We start from the raw sequence: 27,643 nt of genomic DNA, 5'->3' as shown, positions 1-27,643 counted from the left end.
AAAGCTTCATCCCACGGTGAAATGGGTACAATTGAGTAACTTAACATACTCCTAACCATATTTTTAAGTATACGATTATGCCTTTCAGCAACTCCATTCTACTACGGCGTACCAGGCATTGTATATTGAGCACAAATGCCTTTCTTTTCTAAGAATTTAGCAAATGGACCAGGATTTTGGCCTAACTCATCATATTTACCATAATATTCACCACCCCTATCTGATCTCACTATTTTAACATTTCTATCTAATTGTCTCTCGACTTCAGTTATGTACACCTCAAGGATGTCAACAGCCTGAGACTTTTCATGAATAAGATATACATATTCGTAACGTGAGAAATCATCTATAAATGTGATGAAATATTTTTCACCACTAAGGCATGGGATGTTGAGTGGTCTGCAAATATGTGTATGAATTATCTCAAGAAGCTCATTACTTCTTGTGGCACCCTTCTTGGTATGTTTGGTTTGCCCTCTTTTAATGCAATCCACACCAACCGTCTATGCCACAAGATTGAGAATTTTTCATTAGTTAAACCACGTTTTAAACCAATATTCGAATGTAGAGTTACTAATGATTGTGCAAAATCATGATTTAAGGCAATTTTATATAAACTATCACATAAATTACTAGAACCAATCATTAAACATTAAATTGAGTTTTTCACAACTAAATAAAACTGAATATCCAACAATATCTAATTCGGATAACGAAACTAAATTCCTAGAAATTGAAGGAACATAAAAAGTGTCTTATAGATCCATCTGATGACCCTGTCTCTATGATCAGTCAATAGGTTCCTACATCTACGACTTCAGCTTTGAGACGGTTCCCTATATAGACAAATCTTCCACTTTCCTTCGATTTTCTAATTAAGAGGTATCCCTGTATGAAATTTGTAATGTAGGTCGTGGCCCCAAAGTCAATCCACCAAGTGTTAGAAGGTAGTTCAGCAAGATTTGATTTATAACAAACAAAAGAAAATTTCTTACCTTTCTTTTCGAACCAAGCCTTTCACTTGCTGCAGTCTTTCTTCTCATGTCCCTTCTTGCCACAAAAGTAGCACTTGACAGTGAAACCATTCGGAGCCTGTTTTTCTTCCCCAGGTCCATTCTTTTTCTTAGGTTGATTTTTCTTTAATTTTACAAACTTACCTTGCTTTTTCTTTAGAGCTCCATGAGTTACGGCCAATGCAGTTTGACTTCCTTCCTCCCTCAACCTCACTTCCTCCTGAATGCACATATTAGTCAATTTATTTAAGCTCCACTTATCTTTATTGGTGTTATAGTGAATTTTAAATGCACCGAACTTTGATGGAAGTGAGTTGAGAATAAACTGCACGAGGAAAGTTTCATTAACTTGCATTCCTAAAGTTTTAAGTTTTGCAGCTTTGTCAGCCATATTGAGGATGTGATCCTGAACTCCTCGGTTGCCATCATATTTCATTGTTGTCAATTCAACCATAACAGTGCCAGTAAGTAAAGGGACGCCCGATGTAAGAAAGTGCAATGGGGTGAGAACTGTCACTAAAATAAGATAGAACATGTGGCGTCCCAAATTTTACCCTAAAGGTTAGGGCAACGTCACTAAAGAGTCCTTTGGTCAACAACCAAGTAAGATCCCAAGAAGGTCGGAGGAGTCAATATAGCCTCCCTTCTAAGTCCAACTACCTTAGATAGCAAGCTATCTTTTTGACAGATCTTAAGAGGTATTAACACAAGATCTCATAAGTAACACGAAAATAAGCATAAATAATATACATCTTAGAGATTTGAGTATTATAATGATGAACTATTGATATCACATAAGTCTTTCCTTTGGACAAAACTTAGGTATATCTATTGTCCACTTGCCAAGACTCACTTATATAGGTCTAAAGTAATTTATGCAATTTTTCAGTTAGTCATGTTACCTTTGGGTATTGAATTCTAATCTGTCAAATTACACAAGTTACATTACCCTACCTAGTTCATTATTATTTGAAAGTGACTTTCCTTTGGACTAGTCTCAATCTTCTAATTATAACTGCAATTGAGAATATTATCAACATTAATGTTACCCTTTTAACAATTCTTTTATGTAGTTATATATTCATAAGTTTTACAGATCTAGGCCACTTTAGCAGCTACTAAATTAGTAAATCCTATGAATACAGAACTAACCAACAATATTCTCTATTCATTAATTTGAGTTATTTAATTATCATTAATTCAATCACTATTTAATGAAATCACTATTTTTGATTTCTGGAATTTCTTTTATGTGATTGCAATTACCAATATGATAATAATAATAACTCTAGACGAACATAAATATATATATATATATATATATATATCAAATTATGCAATATGACAATCATGAATATTTCATATAATGGTCAGTAAGAATTACACATAATATGAATTAACCACTTTAATATTTAATATTCAATGTCATAAAATTATATCATGATATCAATTTAAATCATGAAAATATATAAATATCAACAATAATAGACAATAAGTGTACATAATTAAACAAGGTAAAAACATAATTATCTAACGAAATACTGTCAAATAAATATATTTATTTAATGGACCGAACGATTCAACAAAATTTTAAAATTGCCTTTAATCTACGCATTTTGTCAAAACGGCAGGCAATATAAATATTACATTCAATTTAGTGTTATATTATAATGATTATAAAAATTATTATTACTAAAATTAATAATATATCGAAATAGGCATATTACACGTTTATTAGTAGTTCTCTTTTAAATGCCCTAATACATCCTTCTCTTTCAGTTTTCCACTCAAATATGTGTGCATATTGAAAATTTGTACCGGAAGGCCTCTATCAAATCTATTTTCTTTTTGATAGGCAAAATATAATACCATGATAAAAATTACATAACAAGACATCCTCGAGAAATTGTCAATAATCTTCTTTTTGATAATAAAAATAGATGTATCATTTTATAAATAATTATAATAATAATATTCATAAATATATTATTCTAAAGTGTATTGATTCACAAAACTAAAGTTCTAATACCACATGTAAGAAATTAAAGTATATGTAATCATATAAATAATGTTGAATTAAACTTTGTAGGATATTAAATTCAATACAACTCAAGAACAAAACAAACATACCTTTGTCTGTCATTGAATTAGAGAAATTGAGAAAATACCCCTAATAGTTGAACCTTGAATTCTTAGCTCACCTTCTTCTCTCTGTCTCTCTTAATTAAGATGACTATAAAACTTAGAGTGATGAAAAACTTATATCTCATAAGGAGAGTTATCCATCCTCATATAGAGAAGAGAATGAGGTCAGATAAACTCTATCAAAAAAATCCCCATCCATCAAGATTTTCTTCTTATCTTAGAAGAGTAATGATATTAAAATTTTAATTACTGAACTTTATCTTAAATATTGATTTTATCTAATTATGAAATCCAAATAAAATAAAACATGTAAAATATATGTAGGTTATTGGGTCACACTAAAAAAATAAATCCAACACACGCATGCAGTGTTGAGTGGGCGGCGTGTGTGGTTGGTGCTAGGCAGTTAAGGTCGGAAGTAGCAGCCATGTGGGTAGGTGGTTCTGAACAACCAAAGCTGGAGTAGAGAGAGGCCGACGACAGCTTGAGGTCACGGCGTTTGTAGCAGGTGGAGCTGTGACAGGACGTGAGCAGCACGAGCCAGCAGCAACTGTGATGAGCTGGTGCCGACACTGGCCAACCGCGGTAGTAGTGTGGGTCTTCGGCGACGACGACGGTGCTTGGAGATGCGATGACGGCCAGTGTGCAAGGTGGTCACGATGGTCTTTGGTTTAGCGGCCGCAAAGCTTCGTTCAAGAAGAAGAAAGCTGGGTTGGTCTCTATTTTAGAGACCGAGTGTGCGCCGCTGGGTTTCGAAAAAAGAAATAGAAGAAAATTGGGTGGCCTCTGTAGAGAGAGTGGAAGGGCCAGGATGGCTGCATCGAAAAACAAGGACAATTGATTAGGGTTTTGTCCTTTTCTTTAAATATTAAAAAAAAAAAAAGTTTTGATTCCTTGAATATTCTCTCAATTATGCTGTATATATATATAGGAAGGGCGAAGTAGGTTATCAAGTTCAAGAAAGGTTACTTAGAATAAAAAATAATGAAGAGAGATGTCGTGGGCCCAAGCAAAGTCATGTTTGACTAAAATATATATATTTATATATATATATATGTGTGGGCCTTATCTTTCAAGAATAAAAAGAATAATGAAATGATGATGCCGGGTGCTCTGACGAATTTTATCCTTGATCTTTTTTGGTGGATGGATTATGCAATATTCAAAATTTTGATTATTCTTTGAGAGAATAAATCAAGAGTATGAAAGTGTATATGGGCTAAACATAGCCTAAAGATAACAAAAATTAAAGGCACAAAAATGTGTTCGCCAAGTATAACATAAAAAAAAAAATTCTTTTTTTTTATTAATTGTCAATCTTATCCATAAGTTGTGGTGATTTATCGTTCTTATCCAAAAGTCACATGAAAACAAAATATTTCCGATGACGTGAAACGAAGTATGGCCGCAGAAATGGTAATATGCATGTCTGAGAAATTTGAAATTTTCCATACACGGAAGGGGCAAATGTAAGAGGAGTTAACTTGAGCCCACTAAATTAATTAAGCCCCATCAGAAAGTCCACGATTGTTGGGCTTGAATTTATTGCAAATCCAAGATTGGTAGGCCTGGATTAATCACCATCAAACGGGCCAAATCGCTCGAAGCCTTGAAAGAGTTCGAATCCACGAACTTAGAGACTTACTCAAGCTCGAACTTAGAAGGGTTCGAATCCACGAACCTAGAGATTCGAAGCACTTGGCTTCAAACGGATTCGAATGCAATCTAGGAGTCGCTCCGTTAATGAGTCCCAGAACACTTGCGGGCTTGGAGCTTTTTGGGATCTACGCACCAGAATCATGAGCATAATGGAGTTCGAACAAAGGACCTGATCTCGAGGACGGTGAGTGGAGATAAATTCACTCATCGGTTAATTTAGCCTATACCCGAGTCGAGGTGGCACGATCCTGGGGGGTCCATGAGACTCAACATTATTTTGCGGTGGGGAGTCCTCTAGGACTACCTCGACCCATTAGGATGATTGGGGATTATTGGTTAGGCGTGGCTAAGAAAAAGGGTTCGCTGAGAGGTTGATCTCCTCTTCGGGGTTTTTTGTCTCATCTTCAGAGAGGTCACCTCCTCGAACAAAGTAGTTAGAGAGAATATTCCCCATGTGCCTTGCACATGGGCTCTATCCTACATCATGAGGTGCCTATAAATAGCACTCACCCATAGCTTTACAAGGGATGAATTTTGGAGAGACTACTCTTGGGAAAGAATTAATTTCTCTTCTCCATCATCTACCTTGAGAGTGAAAGTGAGAGAGCCTTGCCATTATCCTCTCTCTAACTATTTTGCGTTCTTCTTCACCAAATCTCTTATCTCCATCATATCTTTGCTTTTGTGTTCTTAGTTGTGACTATTGAAAAATCTAAGCCTCTCATCATTTCTAAAGAATTCGAGTTTTCTTCAAGGATCTTCGAAGATCTTCGAATTTTCCAACGACGTTTTTGAACCCCTTCATACAACATCCATACATATGGTTACGAATACGATCTTACACCCGGGGACCTACATCATCGTCTTTGGCCCCCTTGACTCATTGTTCAAAGGAAAATCCCTCGCCAAGTTTACATTTGTTTAGGCGATGATTGTTCAAAAGATGAGCCACTGAGGGCTGGAAAAGGATGATTCGACGGACTGTTCGATGGCATTCGTGCACTTCTTGTGCTAGATTTGTATTCGATTGAAAATTTTCCATGGAATGTGGTGTTGGCATTCGTGAGAAGTCATCGATGTCTTGGTTGTTGCTTCAATTTCTGAGGGTTCAAGGAACGATTGCTCGCGGATGATCTTTTCGTGGCCAAGTTGAGACGGAATGCGGTGTTGCCATATTCATTAAGGTTTGTGCCTTTTGTTCTATTTTTTTTTCCATTTTCACTATATATCTATTAATGGGAAGAGTTTTGTTGCTTCCTTTTTAGCAATCTGCCTCTGATTTGTTCTTATCAAAGTTTGAGTTTGAGTTTGAGTTTGAGGTTGAGGTTGAGTTGTGTTTTATTTTGATTTTTGAGTGAATGATACTAATGGTTCCTATAGTTTGAGACTTGTGTCACTTTGGTTCCTGACTTTTTAATTGTGACACATTTGACCCTGAATTTTGAATATTGTTTCAAATAAGGACAATTGAACCTCCCATTGAATTTTTCAATGACAAAATCGTCAATTTGATAAAATATAATTTAATTTGATAAAAATAAATGTCAAGAAAAATATTTTTAAATTTTAAAATATTATTTCTACATACTAAAGATAAAGTTATATAAAATTGATAAATCTTTTAGGCATTCATTTTTTTTACCAAATTAATTTTTATTATGTATTTCGATGATGATCATGTAAAATTAATTTTTAAAAATTAATCATGTAATTGTTTTTAATCAATTTTATATAATTTTATTTCTGGTGGTTAGAAATAATTTTTTAAAATTTAAAAATATTTTTTTGATATTTATTTTTATCAAATTAGTTTATATTTTATCAAATTGATGATTTTGCCCTTGAAAAATTCAATGCTAGGTTCAATTATTCTTATTTAGAACAATATTCAAAATTTAAGGTCAAATGTGTCACAATTGAAAAGTCAAAGATCAAAGTAACACAAGTCTCAAACTATACTATTAGTGTAATTTGTCCTTTTTACGTTTCTTATCTATGTTTTCTCAATGTTCCAGTGCTCCTGATGATACCCACTCTGCTATTCCACCGCCCACAACAAGCCGAAAGAGATTTCACAGCCATCAGCCCACCCAAGCCAACCGATTGGACTAGACGGTGCACCGTTAACCCACCCAAACTAACCAATCGGGGCTCTAGGTGGCTCGATCCATGATTAATTGCCCCGTACGACTACTGTTTCCATCAGCCCACCCAAGCTAACCAATCGGACCAGACGATTGCAATGGTTGCTAACAACGTAACATTAGTATATAAAATATGTGTACATAGAAGTGCTCCGACTTTTAAATCCCATTAAAACATAGGTTAGTACTTTGTATCCCCTTTGGTGCCTTATTATTATTATTATTATTATTATTATTTTTTATGCAAAGTTCGGGTATTTTGACATTGAAAGATGTTTGGGAATTCTAAATATGAAGCTCTAATAGCTCTATTAGAGTGGAAGTTTTGCTGTGATGTGATATTTTAATTTTAATTGTTATATTTTTAAAAATTTTATTAAATGTCATATCATTAGAACTCTAAAATTAAAGAGATGAATCATTGTTCTTTTGACATCATATTTGTATGTAGTGGAACACTTTCATTGTTTGGTTAACACTGAACTCTTCTATGTAAGCTGTGTTATTGCCATGTCAAGCTTGTAGTAGTGTATGTTGTGAAATTTTAATGATATGAATCGTACAATTGGGCATTTTGGGAACATTTGTAAAAAGTCAGTTTTTTGACTTTTTAACTTTTTTAGTCAAAAAAGTTAACTTTTTTAATCCAAAGCACTACCCAAAAAGCTAACTTTTTTAACCAAAAAAGTAAAAAAAGTAAAAAAACTAACTTTTTACTAACTTCTCAAAACACTACAATAATATGGTTTAATGAATGTAGGGTCGAATCTAGAGGGACTTGCAATTTATGAGAAAATTAATTAAATTAAATATCAATGAATCCTAACCTAGTTAGCAAATCTTTAGTGTGATTAAAATTAATTCTAAATATGCAATAAATAAATAATTAAATAAACAAAGAAATAAATGGATTGAAGAATATAACTAATCAAATAAATTAAAACCAAGGTTTCAAATCCACACTCAAGTATACATAATAATTTTAGAAATCAATCACAATTATTATGGAAAATATTTTCATTAAATTCTTTTTAAAAATAATTATCTTAGGTACATTCTTTCTCGCCTAAATGTTCAAAATCAAATCATCTAATGTATCCACTTTCACAAATCACAATAGATGCCCAATATTGAATCAAATAATCTAATCTATCCGCTTTCACAAATCACAATAGATGCCCAATATTTGAATTTAATAAAATACTAATCAAGTCAAAGTAATTAATCAATAAATTTCAAATCATGAAAGAAACATGATTAGAAACATGATTAGATTCGTATCGGAGTCAAATGGATGGAACTAACGGGCTATTGGGGTAGGGGCATCCTCCTTGCTGCTGCTTTCCTCATTACTAGAGCCAGACTCCCCTGCCTCCTCAATGTCCTCCTTTGCATCTTCAGTCTCCTCATCTTCCTCAACAGTAGGCACAGGAAGAGGTATCACTCCAGCATCTTGATGAGCTCGAGTTTGTGAGGGTCCAACATCTGCATCTCCACCACCTCCGCCTTGCAAAACAGATATTGATTAGTATTGGGCATATGCAAAACATTAGATGAAAATGAAAGTGAGCAAAACAAATTAAGTAAAACAGATATGTAACAAGGATACCTAAGGTGCTGGAGGAGAGATGCGACCTCCCGAGGCATACTGTCGGACCAGGTTCATCAACCCGATGGTGGTCCGGTAGCAATTAGCTACATACTCTCGGGGGTACTGCATTAGAGAATACCAATGTCAGAATAGCAGAATCGTAGAACCAGAGATAGATAAGCAAAGTAAACATAAGCAATGGAAAACAAGGGTAGTAAAGCAAAAGCATATCTCATGGATCCTAGGCACTAGCTGCATCGGGACGATAACTGGCACAGGGATCGAAATGATCTCTAGGTCGCGAAGTGTAGTTGATAGGAGACCGTGGTAGGCATCTCTGGCAAACCCGGGATAGCAGCAGGGGCACCTCACCCTCTTCCTCTAACTATAGGGCCACTAGTAGTGACAGCAGTAGTAACAGAGACAACCTGTGTGATCAGAGGAGAGGACCCTTGCGGCAGGTCAGACAAACTCATCATAGTCCTTATCCTCGAGTAACAGACAAGCGTCTATGCCTTCTAGGGCTGAAATAATTAATTTTTCAAAACTAACTCATGTGTGATGGCGAAGGGAAACATTTGCCTTATGGTTTGTGGAGGCTACGTGGAGCAACAATGGATACATACAATCCATGCACGAATACCTTGACATTTGTTAGAGGTCACCCCATGTGAAAGAGGTAATTCTCATTTCCTTTTTTGTGAGCTGTTCAAAGAAGAAAAAGTTGGCAATTATAGCAGTAGACAGTCAACCCTTGATTGGAGTAATAACTTCCATGTGAAATGAGTGATCACCTCCCTTGATTGGGGTAATCACTTCCATGTGAAAGGAGTGATCACCTCCATTGATTGTATTCTTTAAATGTACTCCCTCAATAGTGTATAAATTAGGGTGAGGAGGAAATGAGAGATACACAACAAAAAGTGAGAGAGACACAAAACACAGAGTGTGTTATCTGTGAGAGAGAGTGAGCTATATATATATATATATAGAGAGAGAGAGAGAGAGAGTGAGTTGAGTGTGTAATCCTCCTCTTTTATAAAATATATATAGTGTTATCGCTCCCGTGGACGTAGGCAGGCTTGCCGAACCACGTAAAAATCTCTTGTGTTATTGCTTGTGTGTGTTCCTGGTGTGCCCGCAATCCCCCAACAAGTGGTATCAGAGCTCGGGTGGTGAAAAAATGAGATTTTTCTGAAAGTACCCACATTTCGAAGTGACAGAAATCCACTTTCGAGCATACCAGGAGGAAGCTCTCGAGAAGAGGAGTTCAGAACTGCAAAGCAGAGCTCCAGAATCCATACCACATGCCCTCACGCGCCACCTGAAGAAGGCGTGTAAATCTTACTCTCAGACACGCACCACACGTGCCGTCTGAGGAAGAAGACGAGTGGAGACACGCATGCTTCTGACGTCAGCGTGACGTCAGCCCTGAGCCGAGCCGAGCCGTCGCGCCGCTGAGTTGTTACACCGAGCTGTTGACCGAGCCGTTGACTGAGCCGTTGACCGAGCTGTTGACTGCGTCGCTGTCGTCTGTCTGACGCCAACCAAACAGAGTTGTGATCCAGTGCTTCTCAGGCGCATTGAATTTGTCAAATCAAAACTGTACAGACTGTTTTGACTAGATCTGAGCCATTTGAGGTCCGATCTTGGTGATCCAATAGTGATTTCCAACTATTTGGAGTGTTCCGGACACATCCGTGAGGTTAGATTTCTGTTTTGAAGCCTTTATAAAAAGAGATATGTCGATGGAGGAATCCATATCAGTTTCAGGGCCGATAATTTGACTGAACGCTTCTAATTATGCGATATGGAAGCCGCGGATGGAGGACATCCTGTATTGCAGAGACTTGTTTGACCATATAACGCTAAAGGGGGTTAAACTAGATCGAGACAAGGATGCAGACTGGATAAAAACCAACCAAAAAACTGTCGGTCAAATCAGACAGTGGATTGACCACAGTGTATTCCACCATGTCGCCTAAGAGATGGACGCCTATGCCCTATGGATGAAGTTTGAAGGCATGTACCAATCCAAGACCGCACGGAACAAAGCCTTGATAATGCGAAGGCTTATAAACCTGAAACTGAAGAGTGGTGTGCCTGTTGCTGAGCACACCAGTGAGTTCCACAATCTTGTGAATCAGCTTGCATCAGTCAAAATGGAGTTGGAGGATGAGATGCAAGCATTATTATTGCTCAGTTCCTTACCAGACAGTTAGGAGACGTTGGTGGTTTCTCTCAGTAATTCTGCACCCAAAGGGAAGCTGACCATGGGGATGGTCATTGACGCCATATTCAACGAGGAGGCAAGGAAGAGAGAGACGGGAAGAGAACAATCCCAAGCCCTTGTCATAGAGAGTAGAGGCAGAGATAGAGAAAGGGGCAGAGGTAGAGGAAGAAGCAAAAGCAAAGGGGGTTCACAATCCAAACAGGGCAGCACGAGGAGGTGCTATTACTGTGATCAAGAGAATCACGTTATCAAAGATTGCCCAGAGAAAAAGGCAGATAGACAAGCCAAAGAAAAGGCCAAGGGACATGGAGGTCCCTCAACTATAGCAGTTGTAGTGAATTCCTCTGACGACGAAGATGCGATGCTTACAGCCTCGTCAAAGTTGGAGACACCCGGCTGGATTTTGAATTCAGGGTGTACGTTCTACATATGTGCGAACAGAAAGCTTTTCTCCACTTACCGAAGAGTCAGTGATAGCATTGTCTGGATGGCCAACAACACAGTGAACAGAGTTGTCGGCAAGGGGACAGTACAGTTCCTTACGAAGGATGGAAGAAAAGTGGTGTTATCTGAGCTCCGACATGTGCCAGGAGTACGGAGGAATCTAATCTCCCTAAGTATGCTAGATCTGAAAGGAAATTGTTTCTTATCTAGTGGTGGGGTTCTCTATGTACGCAGAGGTGATAGAGAAATGTTGCAAGGCAAGTTGTGCAACAAACTGTACAGACTAGAAGGAGAAGTTTTGACAAAGACGAGTGCTGTCAAATGCCAGTCGAAGGGTACAAAGAGAAAGCATACGCAACCAAAGCATATGACTGAGCAAGGTTTTCATCAAGAATGGCGAAAAAAGTGCACAGGAATGCAATGAGGCAGTTCGAAGGTGTACAAATCTGAGATAGTGAAACCAATCTTGAAGAAAGCTCAGAGCAAAGAAACCAAGTTGACAGAGACTGTGTCGGTGAAGAAGAGAGTTTCTTTTGCTCCCGTGTTAGAGACATTTTTTAATCTCTCCAAAGATACATGGAAGGGAGGGATGCAATCTCGAGTCACAAAGTGAGCTTTGCAAGGCACTCCAGTAAGGGGGTGCGAGCACTGTGCACATAGTTGCATAGTGGTAACTTGTACAAACCGGTGAAAGCTGTCTTGGCAGAAGGGCTAACTGTCAAACATTAGTTTGGACGTACAAGTGAGACAGAACCGAACATTAGGGATTACAGCACAGACAGCAGGCGTATGAGATCGCCGGGAAGTTGTTATGAAGTGCAGAAAGCAAAGACTAGTTGTTCAGAAATAAGCTCCAAGCAAGGAAAATTGAAGATTTTGATGTGTCAAACTCTGAAATTTTCTAGTTATTCCCGTGTTCATCGTGCAAGGAGTTGCACGGCAATACAGGGTATCCCGAAGCAGAGGGTGCAGGGCATCCAATTAGGGGGTACTGGATACCTTGGCAGTAGGTTTTGTTGCAGATCACCTCACATGGGCTAAGGGGGTGATTGTTGGAGGTCACCCCATGGGAAAGGGGTGATTCTCATTTCTTTTTTTGTGAGCTGTTCAAAGAAGGAAAAGTTGGCAACTATAGCAGCAGACAGTCAACCCTTGATTGGGGTAATCACTTCCATGTGAAATGAGTGATCACCTCCTTTGATTGGGGTAATCACTTCCATGTGAAATGAGTGATCACATCCATTGATTGTGCATTCCTTAAATGTACTCCCTCAATAGTGTATAAATTGAGGTGAGGAGGAAGGAAGAGATACACAGCAAGAAGTGAGAGAGACACAAAACACAGAGTGTGTTATCTGTGAGAGAGAGTGAGCTATATATATATATATATATAGAGAGAGAGAGAGAGAGAGTGAGTTGAGTGTGTAATCCTCCTCTTTTATAAAATATATAGTGTTATCGCTCCCGTGGACGTAGACAGGCTTGCCGAACCACGTAAAAATCTCTTGTGTTATTGCTTGTGTGTGTTCCTGGTGTGCCCGTGATCCCTCAACAACATTGGCGCAATATCAATCGCCACACATACATTAGTTTTCCTGCTTCATGTTTCTTAAACCCGAAACTACCAAATCATAAATTCCAATGTTCCCAATATGAAACCATCACAAAATTGCTCATGGCTACAACATGATTTTTGAACAACATTCAAAGTTATTAGGTAATTTTACAAACCCTTATTTGTAATAAATAAAATTTCAACGTTGTTTGTTTTCCAAAAAGCTCATATCATGTGTGTGTACTCACAGAAGGAGCAACTAAATGGGAAAACAAACTTTGTTTTGATTCACTTCAAAGGGTATCCACAGTCACAGATTGAAGATTCAATTGCTTATGTTAAACAGATATTGGAAGAAAAGAAGAGAGAGTTATTTGAACATGCTTTGATGGATGATAGATTCAATGATTTGCCTAAACCATGCAAGCCTCTCCACTTATCATGTCTAAAAGTGTTTCAGATGTTTTTCAACTCTTTCAATCTATTCGACTCCAACACAGAACTACTTGATGATGTAAAGAAAGCAATTTATATTCCTCCAGAATATCAAATTAATAAACCCCTTGTGAAACCCCGTATTTTTATATAATAAAAATAATATATAATTATTCACAATATTTTGAATTTAATATTTTATATATTTTTATACTGAAAATTTATTCAAAACAAAATAAAATAAAATATTTTTGACTTTATATTATTACTCAATATTAATTTCTGAACCGTATGATATTTTTATTATATTTTTCTTTATTTTTTTTTTTTGTAGTCAAATTACACTAGAACCTAATATTTTCTGTACTAAAATCCAATCCAAAAAAAAAAAAAAAAAAAAAAGAAGAAAAACCATGGGCTTGCTCCCCATGTTTTCTCACCTCTCACTTTCCACGTGCAATCATTTTACAGAAAATGTGGTGGACATGCAGATGCTATATACACCAGGTGTTGCATTCTTCTTTTTAATTTCTATCTTCTTTTACTCTTTCTCATTCTTCCCATAAATTGAGTCTAATGTTTCCTTATATTTCTTCATCTTTTGCTTCACTTCCAGCTTCATCTTTCTCTCTCTCTCCGTCGGTTCTCTCTCTTTCTCTCCATCTCTCATTCTCAAAACTCTCTTTCTCCTTTATCTATGTTTTTCCTCCTTCCCCAACCTCCATAGCCATGGCCTCAACCCACACTATCGCCAACCCGCGAATTTCACCACCATTGGCGCACCGTCGGACCGGCACCACCACCATCACCTATTTCTATTATCATCTAGAACCACCATCCACAAAGTGTTGTAGGTGAAGAAAGAGAAGAAGAAAGAAGATGGAGGAGAAAGAAGCAAAGTTAGAGAAATTTATTTTGAATTTCAAAAGTTGGTTTTCGGCTTACTTTCGGCATGCCAAAACCATCCATTCCGGGAAGAATTGAGAAAAATAGGTCATGTAAGATGAAGTACGGAGTAAGTTGAAGAGATTGGTGAAAGAATGAAGTAAAACCGTTAAGAATTAAGAAAGTTACGGAGTCCGAAAGATGGTTCGAAGAAATGTCCGAGTTGGTAAGAAGAAAATCTAATTTTTCGTCAAATTTTAGAGATCCGACGGCATGCAAAAAGAGACGGAACGAGGCGTGCGAGTAGTGAACCAAAAACTAGGCCGTGAGGTGAATCCAATGACAGAAAAATAAGATAAAACGGAGTTACGATGAAGAAGATACAAGCATTTGAACTGGTGACATTGAAACTAAATTTCTGGGTCTCTGTCGTACATGCCACGGCTTGGAGAAGATGAGCTTAAATTTTATCCAGTGTTTCTCGGCCCATGGTGCTACGGTGCACCCTAGTACCTTTAGGTTAATCGAGTGGTCCTATGACTTTGGGGATGACCACCCTTAGGTTTTTCGACGTGTAGAATCCATTTTTGGGGTTAGATCTTGCAAATTCTGAGTCTAAGACGATGATCAACAACTAAAAGTTCTAAGAGAATCCAATGGCAGATCAACGGTGAGATCGCGTCCGATTGATGTGAAATTTTAGCAAGACGATCATGGAGCCAGGACAATCATATCTTATGATCAGAATCATAAATCAAATTCGGACGATAAATCGTTAACAACCTAACATAGTAAGAAAACTCTCATAACCGTCTCATTCTTTTTAATTGTTAAATATTTAGATTTGTGTTCATATGTTAACATAGCTAAAACTTTAGATAAAATTTTGTTTATAGTTGTATGTGAATTTGTGATTGGTATGTTAAATATTTGAAGGTCATTTCTTTATTAGTAGCCTTAAAATCATGATATAATCTTGGAATTAGACTTGCATGTGTAATTTGTGCCATTAAAAAGATGATTAAAGATTTTATTTGGTTTGATTATATAACTCCTCAATCTGCTAGAAACTTGTACGAATTTTTAGACAATTTTATGCTCAAAATTTTGAAATGATTTCTTCTACAAAGTTGTTGAGAATGATGTCTAGTTCATCCAGGAATTTTCTTAACAATTATTGAGCCTGGTACGAATTTATACAAATTTATAATTAAATCTGCTACTGTAAGACAGATTTTAGTATATGTTTAAAAGCTTATTAAAAATTCTATATTAAGCCAAATCTGGTAATTTCTAACTAAAATATGAAATTTGAGAAGTCTAATTTCATACTAAAATTTTAGATTGTGGATCTGATTTATAAATTTAAGTATGGAATTAATTTAAGAAAATGTGATAAATCTGTGTCATAAAAATTTCTGGGAATTTTACAGCATTATTTACAACTTATTTTTGGGAATTTATTTCTGAAAAATGACCCAAACATATTTATTGAATATTCTGTACATTTTCACGAATTTTAGAACTGTATAAATAATTTATTTATAATTTTTATTACCTAAGGTATAACCCGAAAATTTCTAGACAGGTTTAAGATCATGACTTTAATTATTTATTCGGATAAAAATCAGTTATTGTGTTGGTCCAATTCATCAAATATAGTAAATTAGTAATCCATGTATGGGTGTATTGTGGTTTATTTAATATTGTGGTAGTCTAATCTTGTAAATTAAAGATCCATGCACGTGTGTGACTTTGGTTTATTTTCTCTGTATCTAAATTATTATTTCATACCATGGTTTAAATAAATTGTTTATTTAAATGCTGTACATTTATTTATTATTGTGTGACATGTGCAATATTTTATGTTGGGAATTTTAATGAGTTGATATAACATCAATTGTGATTAAAATTTAAAATTTTTTGTGAGTACTATTAAAATTAACTGAAATGATTAACGGCATATACAAAGTTAACAATTGACGGTTAATACCAGTTGTTCAGAGTGAGTCTGGGTTTTAAAGAGTATACGAAATTAAGGGTTGACGATTAATACCGGTTATTCAGGGTGAGTCCTGATTTTAAAGAGTGTATGAAATCAAGGGATTGACGGTTAATACCGGTTGTTCAGGGTGAGCCCTGGTTTTGAGAATTCTCACGTAAATTGTGTTGCGAAACTCTAAGATGGCACGGGACTTATTTGAACCCTTTTCGGTATTTGGTTTTGGAATAAGGGTGGATGTGCTGGTGGCACACAGGGAGGTTACGTACCCCTGGCAGACCGTTTCCTTGGGGCAGACCACGGATGCCACTACTTGGGTATATCACTCCGGACGTGGGCATCCCTGGTAGTTACGGTTGGTAACACTTGAATATTTGACCAAGGGAGGGTTTCAAATTAACCGTTGCCATGCTTAGTAGTTGGTAAGTTAAATCTCTTTGGTGAGATTTCGAGTGTCACCTAATTTATTAAAATTATTTTAATGGTTGTAATTTATGCTTACAATTATATTGTTACCTCGTGTTTATAATCTCATTATTTTTCTCTTAAAAAGAATGGTAGGTTGGTTATATTTTCTTACTGTGTTGCAAAACTCATGGCATATATTTTTGTTGCCCTGGCGTTTTATGCCAGGTCTTGGCGAGAAAATAATTGAAGCTGAAATGGAGTCGACGCTAACGTAGAGCCTTGGCTGACCTGAAACCCCGAGTAGAGCCGAGTAAATTATATTATGTTATATAATGGATATTAAGGACTTTGTAATTTCATTTGATGTTGTATTTGGATAATTTTAAGTTTTTATCTATTGTTATTTGGACGTTTGGTTATGTACGAGAGTTGGATTACCCTATTAAGATGTCAACTTTTTAGTTTATTAAGTCATTTTGTTTATTTAATTTCCCTTGATGTTCGAAAAAAAAATTTGGGGCGTCACACCCCTGAAGCCTATACTTCCATTTCCTTCCAAATCGGAGAAGAAGCTTTCGAAAGTCCGGGCTCGTTTTATCGAAAACTTCGAATATCAACACTTCACAAGGATTACTTCAAGAGTTGGGTTTGAGAAAGTGGTCATTCCACCAAAATTCAAGTTGTGCTTTATATGAATTTGTCCAGTATTGAATTTCAGTCTTATCTAGTTATTATTACATTATTCAATGGTGAGTATAATATTTTTTTTAATTTAAAATAATTATGTATTTTTATATATTTCATAACTATTAGATATATAATGAAAATTTTAGGATCAAAGTCCTTGTACTTGTATCACTATTGTGTAATATAGCATGAGTTGTAGAAAATAATGGTAGTGTATTCTACCATAATTTAGTCATAGACAAGTTGTGAGATTCTCCAAGATGGACAATTTTTTTCTTTTTCTTTTTTTTGGGGGGGGGGGGGACAACAAAGAAATCATTTTTTTAGTAAAATCTGCAAAAATAAATAAATAAATAAATATTACTAGAAGCACTACTAAAAAAAGTACTTTTTGCGACCGCTACAAGCCGTCGCAAATAATAAAAAAACAGTCACAAAAGACTTTTTGCGATGGCCCATGCGACGGCAAATGAGGGTTGCGAATGTGGGGGTGGCAAATACTTTTTGCGACCGCAAAACAGCAGTCGCAAATTATTTGCAACCACCTAACCTACTTATAGCGACTGTTATTTTGCCGTCGCAAAAGAGTTTAAAAAATGCCTACAAGGTATTAGCGACCATCTTCTGTCGCAAAAAAAAATAAAAAAAATACCTACAATCATATATGTATATATTCAAATATTATATACAAAAACGTAAAGACATTTGCAAAAATCTCAACATTCATGCATTATTTTCCATTTCTTCCCTTAATAAAATTCTCTTTCTTCAACAAAAAAAAAAAAAAACAATGTACAACAATAACAAGGAGTTCCTGAAAGAATCCTACAAAGGTTTTTCATCTCTTCCAATTACAAAGAACATTTGAAGTTATCATAGTTCTAATTCTAAGAATCCTTCATAGTCTTGTTACAAAGCCGGAAGAAGAGCAGCAACTCTTGAGATTACAGACATCTTCTGATTTCATCATCTACTTTAAGAGAGAGAGAGAGAGAGAGAGAGAGAGAGAGAGAGAGAAAATTGCACCAAACAAGCCCACATGTTAGCTACATTTTTTACCAAAATCATTTAAAGGAACATTTTTTTGTTTATGAACTCAGACTAGAAGCATGGTTTTAGTGTGAAAAATTGGAAAGCTAATTCTCTGTTCAATAAATATTGAGAATAAGAGCTCCAAGTGTTTGAACAAAATTTTAACAAAAACAGAGAGAAAAGTAATGAAGCATGTAAATTTATTAGAAATGGTTCAGGCAATTTCACCATGATTCCTGGAACTGAAGGAGGCACTCTCCTCTTAAACATAGTGAGTGTATGTGGCAATGGTCTCTGGAGAAGCTTTCACCTTATGCTCAGCTCCTGGGGTTACCATGCTGGGCTTAAGTAAGATACCTTCAGACATCACATTGTTCTCAGCCAATTAGTAGAAGACTTTTGCCCAAACACGCTCCGCCACCTCTAGTGTCCTCTCAATAGGGTGCTCCCCATCAAGAAGAATCTCAGGTTCCACAACAGGCATAAGACCATTATCCTACACAAGAAACCAAAAAGTTTAAAAATTTTATCCTGGAAAATTAGTTTATCATCGGAAAACAAAATATACTAAATGATTAAGAGTGATAAACAAACTTGTATCGAACAAAAATTTCCCTATGCTTTACTAGCTTCACTTCTAATCTGTTTATTATACTAAATTGCAGAATGACAAGACAATATTCTTATAGAAAACTTCTATGAATTTATCAAAGCCGAAATATTGAAGACTAGAATAATTCAGAATTCTACCACACACAATCAAGCAGAAATGGTGAATTAATTTGTGACAAGAACTTAAATGAACATATGTGAGAAACAGTCAACAAACTTAGACTTTGCAAAATTCTCTCACTGTTTTATCAACTCCAATACAAATCATAACTTATGGATAAGGAGGTTCTGATGTAAACACTCAATCAGGATAGAATGTGAAGTTGACATGAATGTTTATGCTTGCTTTAGATGAAAAATTCCTGTCATCATCCTGAATCCATTGCCGAGCAGGCACTTGTCAAATATATTACAAGACAAATTTTACTTAGCCCATTTGCACTCTATAGTTGCCAATAATTAAAAAATGAAGTTATCATTTAATAACTTCCCGTAATGCATAATACACTTGTGCAGCAAAGCTATATCAACAATTTCCTTCCTCTGTTCAATTTAGACAAAATATCCTCTATTTCTTACTCTGAGAGAGAGAGAGAGAGAGAGAGAGAGAGAGAGAGGGGTCATACCTGAGAAATGCCAGCATAACGAGCAAGTCCCCATGCTGCTTCTTTCACAGCCAAAGCAGAAGGACCACAAGGAATGCTGACAACTGTGTGCCTATAAATTTCATACAGAAATGTAAATAAAGTATTAAATCATGACATTTACTCTTCCATGTCAATTGAAACTAGTACTACTATTCTTTTGGAACCTTACCACTTTGCAAAGCGAGCACCTTGCTTATAGTATTCGGCAGATCTAGAAGCCAATCCATCTAATCCCTAGCACCAAGATTCATTATTGGACCCTGGTAGGGGAACTAAACCCTGAAAACATGTGTAAAAAGTGGGAGAGTTAAATTAACAAGACAAGGATATAAAGAAAGGTTTAGTGTAATTAACTTGAACGAGAAAGCATACCTTATTGACTTTGATTCCAGGTACAATGTTTTGCTCACGCAAGCAATTCACAAACTTCTTCCCGTTTGTTGTTGACTGGTAAAGTGTCTTCTCAAACAGAATCGCACCAGAAATATACTCACCCAGGCCAGGAGTAGTCAACAAAAGCTGTCTATAAGCCTGCCAGTTCACTTTAGTGTTGTCCAGGCCAATAGATGATAATCTCTTCCCACAGGTGGCGTTTGATTCATACTCTCCAATATATAGAAAGTGTGATAAATTAATGATACAAAGCATCAAGAGAAAGTGGAAATTCCATGATTTATACTAACTTTACAATGGTTCAACTTATAACATCTTTTTGAAAATAACTAAACAATTTGTAAAAGGAGAAAACAGTTTCTTGAGAAAATTTCAATAAGCACTCCCTCAAGTTAATGAATGCCAAGCTCGTACTAACTTGAGGCTTGACCTCTTGAATCTAAGCTTCAAGAAACATTAATGAGTTTAAGTAACTCTACCCTTTCATGAGAAGACAAGATTTGCTAGTTCCTCATTCCCAATACCAATTCAACAAGCCCTAATTCTTTTTTAAAAGCTATCAAAGCTGGAGCATGAAGCAGTAGAAAATATTTTGTGCAGTGAAGAGTTGAAGTAAACACACTTGAGAATTATAAGGATAAGATTAAGCAACATAAGAGAAAGCAAGAGTACCTCAGCTGCATATGTGCCTCAACAGTTCAAATCAGCACCGGATATGTCCTTCACTCCAAACAAGCTACCAATTCCATCATTACCAAACAGTTGTTCTGGATCATTAAGAGCTACACCAAATATTTCTTCATAGTTCTAAATATTCAAGTCAACTTCATCCATATTGAAGTCCTCATACAATTTATCATCTTCTTCTAAATCAGGTGCTTTTGTTCCAGGACAGCACGTAGAAGAGGTCAGATTTTTACTCAAGCAACAGAGTAAACAGGTAACCTTAAACATATTCATAATACTATAAAGTTGATCAGTTTTGTACTTTGGCAATCTTAATTGATCTAACAAATTATCACTGCATGCATTTTATTTTAATCTTCTTTACAAGCATGGCTAGGATTGAAAACGAGTCATATAACATTCCAAGAAGAAAGGCCCAAAGCTCAAAGCCAATGAGTAAGGCCGAGAGGGAAAATAATGATGGTACTGTTTGGCTGACTAGAATGATTAAGATTGTGAGGACCAAGAAAATATATGAAGAATGGAAGAGCAAAATCAACTAGCCTTCCTGAAGTTGATCTTTAAGCTATACACGCCTCAAAGCATAGAGGACACCAGAGATATCTTAACTATACCTTCTTGGCCTCGCCAAAAACTAATAGCATTATCTACAAGCAAGAACTCTGAAACGGAGACTGAAGCGCCAATTTAAAAAGCCAAACCACACCAAACTAAGCTTTTTGTCCAAATTGAGTAGATTGGGTTTATGAATCATTTTTTTCCATTTCATCACACTAATCAAATTTGTCGAAGCTCCTACACACTTCAAACTCATGAAATTCCCGATTTCAATCAATACACTATTGTACAAAAGCAATTCAATATAGAATAACTCCAGCCAGCTGCAATTGAACATACTACAGTTATTCCTATAAGTTTAAATGAACAATATAAGATCTAAGTCAAAAAAAAAAAAAAAAAAAAGTCATGTAACTGTAATCTATGAAATATAAAACAATACAGCTTTCTTTTCTTTTTTTTCAATATATCCGAAATTGACTTTGGTACTCATACACAGTTCAGAAATTATTAAATTTCAATATCAAAACTAGTAATTCTATTATTTTTTAGTGTTTGGTACAGCTTTTCACATTTACACCTCTGCTTTTTCAACTGGAAATAAATTCAAAAAACTCACCTCCTTTTAAGATGAGTTTTGGGTGCTCTTTTTAAGGTAACTCTGCTCATAAGTATTTTACCACATGGTGTATATGTCTCCCCACAGAAGGTCCATTTTTTTTTTTTTTGTTCATAAATACCACTGAAGTCTCATTCTCATTGATTGTTGTAAAAAAATAATAGATGACTTATTCTCATTGATTCAAAAGAAAGTCACCATCTCACTTGGTCACTAAACCTTCTCATCTCTCCATCGCACTTCTCACTTCTCTCTGACTTTCTTACTGGTCTCTTAGGCTCTCTGTCTCTCTCCCCTTCTGTCAGACCTCTCTAACTCTTGCTCTCTTCTCTTTGTCTCACCCTCTCCCTACCCTCACTCTCTCATTGATGAGTTATATGAATTTTTTATATAATTTTAGAGCTCAAAGTCTCTACCATAGACAGTAATAGATAGTATTATATATCATAGAATTTTAGTAGAATGTGCAAAGTTTAGAAATAGAAATGCATTCAAATCAATTGAGCCTAATTCCCCCCGACACCTCCCCCCCTCTCTCTTGTTCTTTGATGAACACTAAAGTGACAAAAAATGTTAGAGTTCTCATATTGTCAACATTTTCTCTAGATACAAAACCTAAGAAAAATTAATTCAATCTATTTCGATGCAAAGAATTTCTCAGACATCCTAGGTTTTGTGGATAAAACACACAGATTGCTAAGATATATTCAATCTCATCATTGTTTCTATTCAATGACATCACAAACATATATACGAAACACTAAAATTACCTCTCATCAATTGTACGAATCTGAAGCAATAGAAGGTAAAAAATAGAGCATGAGCATCAACAAACTTAGGTGATCAATTCTAGCAATCCCGATTAAATTCAACACACATAACCGAACAGAGCAATTCAAATAACAGAATTGATGAAAGAGGAAAAAGAAATAACCGCTTCAAAATCATGACAGGCAACATCATGCAACAGAAGAATTGGTGAACACGTCGATTCAAACCCTAGAAGTAGATTCAGATCATAAAATAAGAAGAAACAAAGAAAGAGGAGATTCAAGAGAGAAAGGAGGAGAACGAAGAGATTACCAGATAAAGAAGTTAGGGGAGTTCATACCGTTGCCGGTCTCTTCTTCAGACGACCATGGCGATTTATAGAACAAGAAACAGAGCGAAATCGAGAGAGGAATATCGAGAACGAAATCAAGAGAGCGAAATCGACACAGATTTGGGAAATAAGAGTGAAAGGGTCTAGGGCAAGTTTTAAACGATTTGTTTTTTTTTTTTTTCAAGTTAAAGAGCACGATTTGGGGGTTATGTTAAATGAGATGTTGATATAAAAGGTGTTTTTTTGCGACGGTCAACCAATCAGTTGCAAAAGAATGGACGCAAAAAGTTATATTTTTAGTAGTGAAGAGAATATCTCAACCTTCAAAAAACAGAGAGTATATTCCAATTAAGTTGGGACATACATCCTAGACAATCATCCGGTAGTTGGGGTTGTTTCTAGAAAGATCGTAATTATTGCTCTTATTAATTTGAGACGACTATGTCATCATGCTGAGTTAGGGCTCATAGAAGACAATTGTTACAGTTAAGTTGCTTGCCACATTAAATGAGACTACTGATTTGCACATGCTCCTGATCCCCTTGTCCCTAAATATCCATCTCCTCTTGTACCAAATAACTAATATGTCTTAAGACTCTTAAATCTTAAGATTTTCAAATGATTCAATAGTTGTGAGTGATTTGAAACAGGACAACATGAATATTTAGAGACAGAAAATCCTTGCTCCTCCTCCCAACAAAATAATTGAAATGTCAATAGTATCTATTTATATATTATATAAGGAAAAGGAAGTTTCTAACCCACAAGCCTTGTAAGAGTTCCAATATCTCAACCTCAATTTCTAAATTTTTTGATTTAAAAAAAAAAAACTCAACACTTATTGAATCTTCCCAAGCCTTTTTGACTTCTTCCATACACACATTTTTTAATTTTTTACATACCTATTACAACTTTTCTCACTCTACCCTTTCAACTTCTTCGCTCCACTTCTACGGCATCACTTCTTCAGTGAGCACCCTACCATGAGCAAACGTGAGCAAACAGTAAACTTCTTCAGCCTTGCTCAAAGGAATCATTGAGCAAATAATGAGCACCCTTTCCAACGTATGCAAACAGTAAACTTTTTTCAATTTTTTTTATTGAGGTTATCTCCTTTTGTTTATAATTTGATTTTTTAATATGATTGAAGTTATCTCCTTTTTTTAATGTGATTGTAGTTAGTTCAATGGTTCTGATGAGTCGTTTAACACACCAAAATTAAATACTAAACTATACCAAATTCAATCAGAATAATGGCAAGTCCAGGTATCAATCCACAGGGACTATTGTGAAATTAAACTAATTTAATTGTCAAATTCCTAAATTAATTTTGATAAAAAGATTGGTTGTTTATAACCTAATTTAATAACGAATAAATTAAACTAAGGAATTAAATTATCAATAATAAATGAAATTGGGTTTACTGAATTGGGAAAAAATCCTAGGGTAGAGAATTCACCACTAACCACATAATTAGGGTTTCCAATTGAAATCAATTATGCTATGGTTTGAACGGATTAATGCTTCGCAACTACAAGCTCAAAGCATTTAACAAGAAGATCATCACATTCAATGTACGAGCACGAACCGTCTCAAGTAATACGAACCGTTCACTCTAAACTAAGGTAGTGATACGACTCGTTCCTCGTAGTATTGTTCGTCCCATACCTTGAATGTGAAGGAAAAGAAAACAATTGTATGGATAACATTTAACAATCACAGAAAGTCAAATATTCGAAAGAATAATGAAAATTATATAAAACAAACTTCTAAATCACCATACAAATGTTCAAACCTTTACATAATTAAAAATCAAAAAGAAAACTACATAATTACATGGCTAGGGTTTCATCAAAACCCTAGAAAAGAAGACTAGCCACTCATGGAGGAGTGGAAGGAGGTAGAAGGAGAAGGAACCACCATGGGAGACATCTTGGAGCTTTTGTTTCTCTTCCTTTCCAAACCCTAGCCTCTCCCTTTAGGTAAAAAAAACTTCCGAACCCTAGAAAATCCTTTTCCTTGCCTTTTTATACTTCTAATCTCGTCCAAACAGGTTTAAAATGTCGGGTTTGACTTTCTCAAAAAAAGTCAATGCACGTGCGGAAAAGTTAACGCACGTGCGAGAAAGTCAACTCTCTCCAAATTCTGTCTTTTTGCCCATTTTATGCTCCGACGATGTACAACCTGATTAACACTCAACACACATAAAGTATACAGTTTGACCAGCAAGTGAAGTTAAGAGATTCTAATTAACGGCCTCAATGATGTACATTTCAGCCTTAATCAGGTTCTTTTTTTTTAATGTGATTATATTGTAGTTAGTTCAATGGTTCTGTTTTTTATTATGAGAAAAATGTGATGTGACTGCAGTTTGTTCAACAGCTTTTTTTTTTAATGTGATTTTTAAATGTGATTGTAGTTAGCTCAATGGTTCATTTTTTTTTTTTTTTCATTTGTTACCTTTCCCACGTATGCAAACAGTGAACTTTTTTCTTTTTTTTTTTTTTTTATTGAAGTTATCTCCTTTTGTTTGTAATTTGACTTTTTAATATGATTGAAATTAGATAAACATAAGCACTCGCAAAGAGAAAAATGTGATTGTAGTTACTTCAATGGTTCTTTTTTTTTTTGTTAATGTAATTGTAGTTAGTTCAATAGTTCTTTTTTTTAATGTGATTGTATTGTGGTTAGTTCAATGGTTCTTTTTTTTCATTTAATTTTTTTTATTATGAGAAAAATGTGATGTGATTGTAGTTTGTTCAACGGTTCTTTTTTTTAACGTGATTTTTAAATGTGATTGTAGTTAGTTTAATGGTTCTTTTTTTAAATGTGATTGTATTGTAGTTAGTTCAATAGTTCATTTTTTTTTAATATGAGAAAAATGTGATGTGATTGTAATTTGTTCAATAATTTTTTTTTAATGTGATTTTTTATGTGATTGTAATTAATTCAATTTTTTTTTTTTTAATGTGATTGTATTATAGTTAGTGAACTTCTTCAACTTTGCTCAAAGGAATCAATGAGCAAACAGCGAGCACCCTTTCCCACTTATGCAAACAATGAACTTCTTTTTTTCAATTAATTTTTTATTTTTTTTTATTGAAGTTATCTCCTTTTGTTTATAATTTGATTTTTTAATATGATTGAAGTTAGATAAATATAAACACTCACAAAGAGAAAAATGTAATTGTAGTTGTTTCAATGGTTCTTTTTTTTTAATGTGATTATAGTTAGTTCAATTGTTCTTTTTTTTAATGTGATTGTATTGTAGTTAGTTCAATGATTCTATTCTTTTTCATTATTTTTTTATTATAAAAATAATGTGATGTGATTGTAGTTTGTTCAATGATTCTTTTTTTTAATGTGATTTTTTAATTTGATTGTAGTTAGTTTAACGGTTCCTTTTTTTCATTTTTTTTTTTTTTGGTTATGAGAAAAACGTGATTGTAGTTGAATAAACATGAATAGTCACAAAGATAGCATAACAATTGTAAAACAACCAAACTTAAACTCAAATACTCAACCATTCTTTCCAAGTGTTCGGCATATCTACACCCCTCAAAAAAAATATAATTTGATTTTTTAATTCACTGTGGTTTTTTTACAAAAAAATTATTGCATTTTTAATTATTAATTGACTTGATTTGTGATTTGATTTTTAACTCACCGTGTTTTTTGTGATTTGATTTTTAACTCACTATGTTTATAAAGTACCAATTATTGATGATGATTAGATTATATTTTGAAGAAAAAAAATTTGTAATTGATTTTTTTAACTCCCTGTGTTTTTTGGAAAAAAAATTATTGTGTTTTTTAACTATCAATTGACTTAATTGATAGTTAAAAAAATCAAATTGATAGTTAGGTCAATGGTTCTTTTTTTTCAATGTGATTTTATTGTAGTTAGTTGAATGGTTCTTTTTTTTTATTTAATTTTTTTAATATGATTTGATTTTTAACTCACTGTGCTTATAAAATACCAATTATTGATGCTGATTAGATTGTATTTTGAAAAAAGAAATTGTAATTGATTTTTTTAACTCACTGTAGTTTTTGAAAAAAAATCATTGTGTTTTTTATTTATCAATTGACTTAATTGATAGTTAAAAAAATCAAATTGATAATTAGTTCAATGGTTCTTTTTTTTTTAATGTGATTGTAGTTTGTTTAACGGTTCTTTTTTTTTAATGTGATTTTTAAATGTGACTGCAGTTAGTTCAATGGTTCTTTTTTTAAATGTGATTTGGCCCCTTTTTTTTTCATTTATTTATTTTGAACAGTCACAAAGATAGCATAACAATTGTAAAAACAAATAGATTGTATTCATTAGGTTCACATAAAGTACCCATTATTGATGATGATTAGATTGTATTTTGAAAAAAAAAAATGTAATTTGAAGAAAAAAAATTAATTGTGTTTTTTAACTATCAATTGACTTAATTTGTGATTTAATTTTAACTCACTGTATTTTTTGAAAAAAAAAAATTGATTGTATTTACAAGATGGAGCGTGATACAGTTACTGCTAAAATCAATCGACTATCTCGAAAAAGAAAATTACTCATTTCACGCCAAACTGATTATAATGATCCCATATTCAAGGATAAATTGAAACAACTTCAAAAAGAAGCACGTCGATTAAAAGTATGTGTTCTACGTGACAAACAATTGCATTATAGAATGAATGTTCGAAATGTCACAAGTAAGTTCTGAAGTATTATCATTTTCATATATATTGATTTCTTGTTAGTTTTTATACTATATATATATATATATATATTGTTGCAATTTAA

General features: G+C 34.6%; 1 protein-coding gene and 1 pseudogene across 2 annotated transcripts; both read right to left on the bottom strand.

Annotated features, from left to right (window-relative positions):
- Nucleotides 1–1,017: 1,017 nt before the first annotated feature.
- On the bottom strand, nucleotides 1,018–1,449 carry LOC145799402 (uncharacterized). The gene has a single exon (XM_082888977.1). It carries the CDS (start codon nucleotides 1,447–1,449, stop codon nucleotides 1,018–1,020), a length of 432 nt encoding a protein of 143 aa, XP_082745103.1.
- A 16,504-nt stretch (nucleotides 1,450–17,953) lies between these two features.
- Nucleotides 17,954–21,199, bottom strand: LOC145798575 (fructose-bisphosphate aldolase 3, chloroplastic-like; annotated as a pseudogene). Its single transcript, XR_014339647.1, has 5 exons — nucleotides 19,865–21,199; nucleotides 19,662–19,771; nucleotides 19,472–19,562; nucleotides 18,462–18,729; nucleotides 17,954–18,171 (listed from the first exon to the last, which is right to left on the bottom strand). The product of XR_014339647.1 is annotated as a fructose-bisphosphate aldolase 3, chloroplastic-like (transcript).
- Nucleotides 21,200–27,643: the final 6,444 nt, after the last annotated feature.

This window comes from Camellia sinensis, chromosome 9 (genome assembly GCF_055761805.1).
Source record: "Camellia sinensis isolate YWXY chromosome 9, ASM5576180v1, whole genome shotgun sequence".
NCBI lineage: Eukaryota > Viridiplantae > Streptophyta > Magnoliopsida > Ericales > Theaceae > Camellia > Camellia sinensis.
Note: the sequence above shows the minus strand (reverse complement) of the source record. Positions and strands in the feature narration are given on the sequence as shown.

Bases quoted from the DNA above. Each gene is read 5' to 3' on its own strand.
- LOC145799402 (XM_082888977.1), bottom strand. From the start codon at position 1,449: ATGAAATATGATGGCAACCGAGGAGTTCAGGATCACATCCTCAATATG.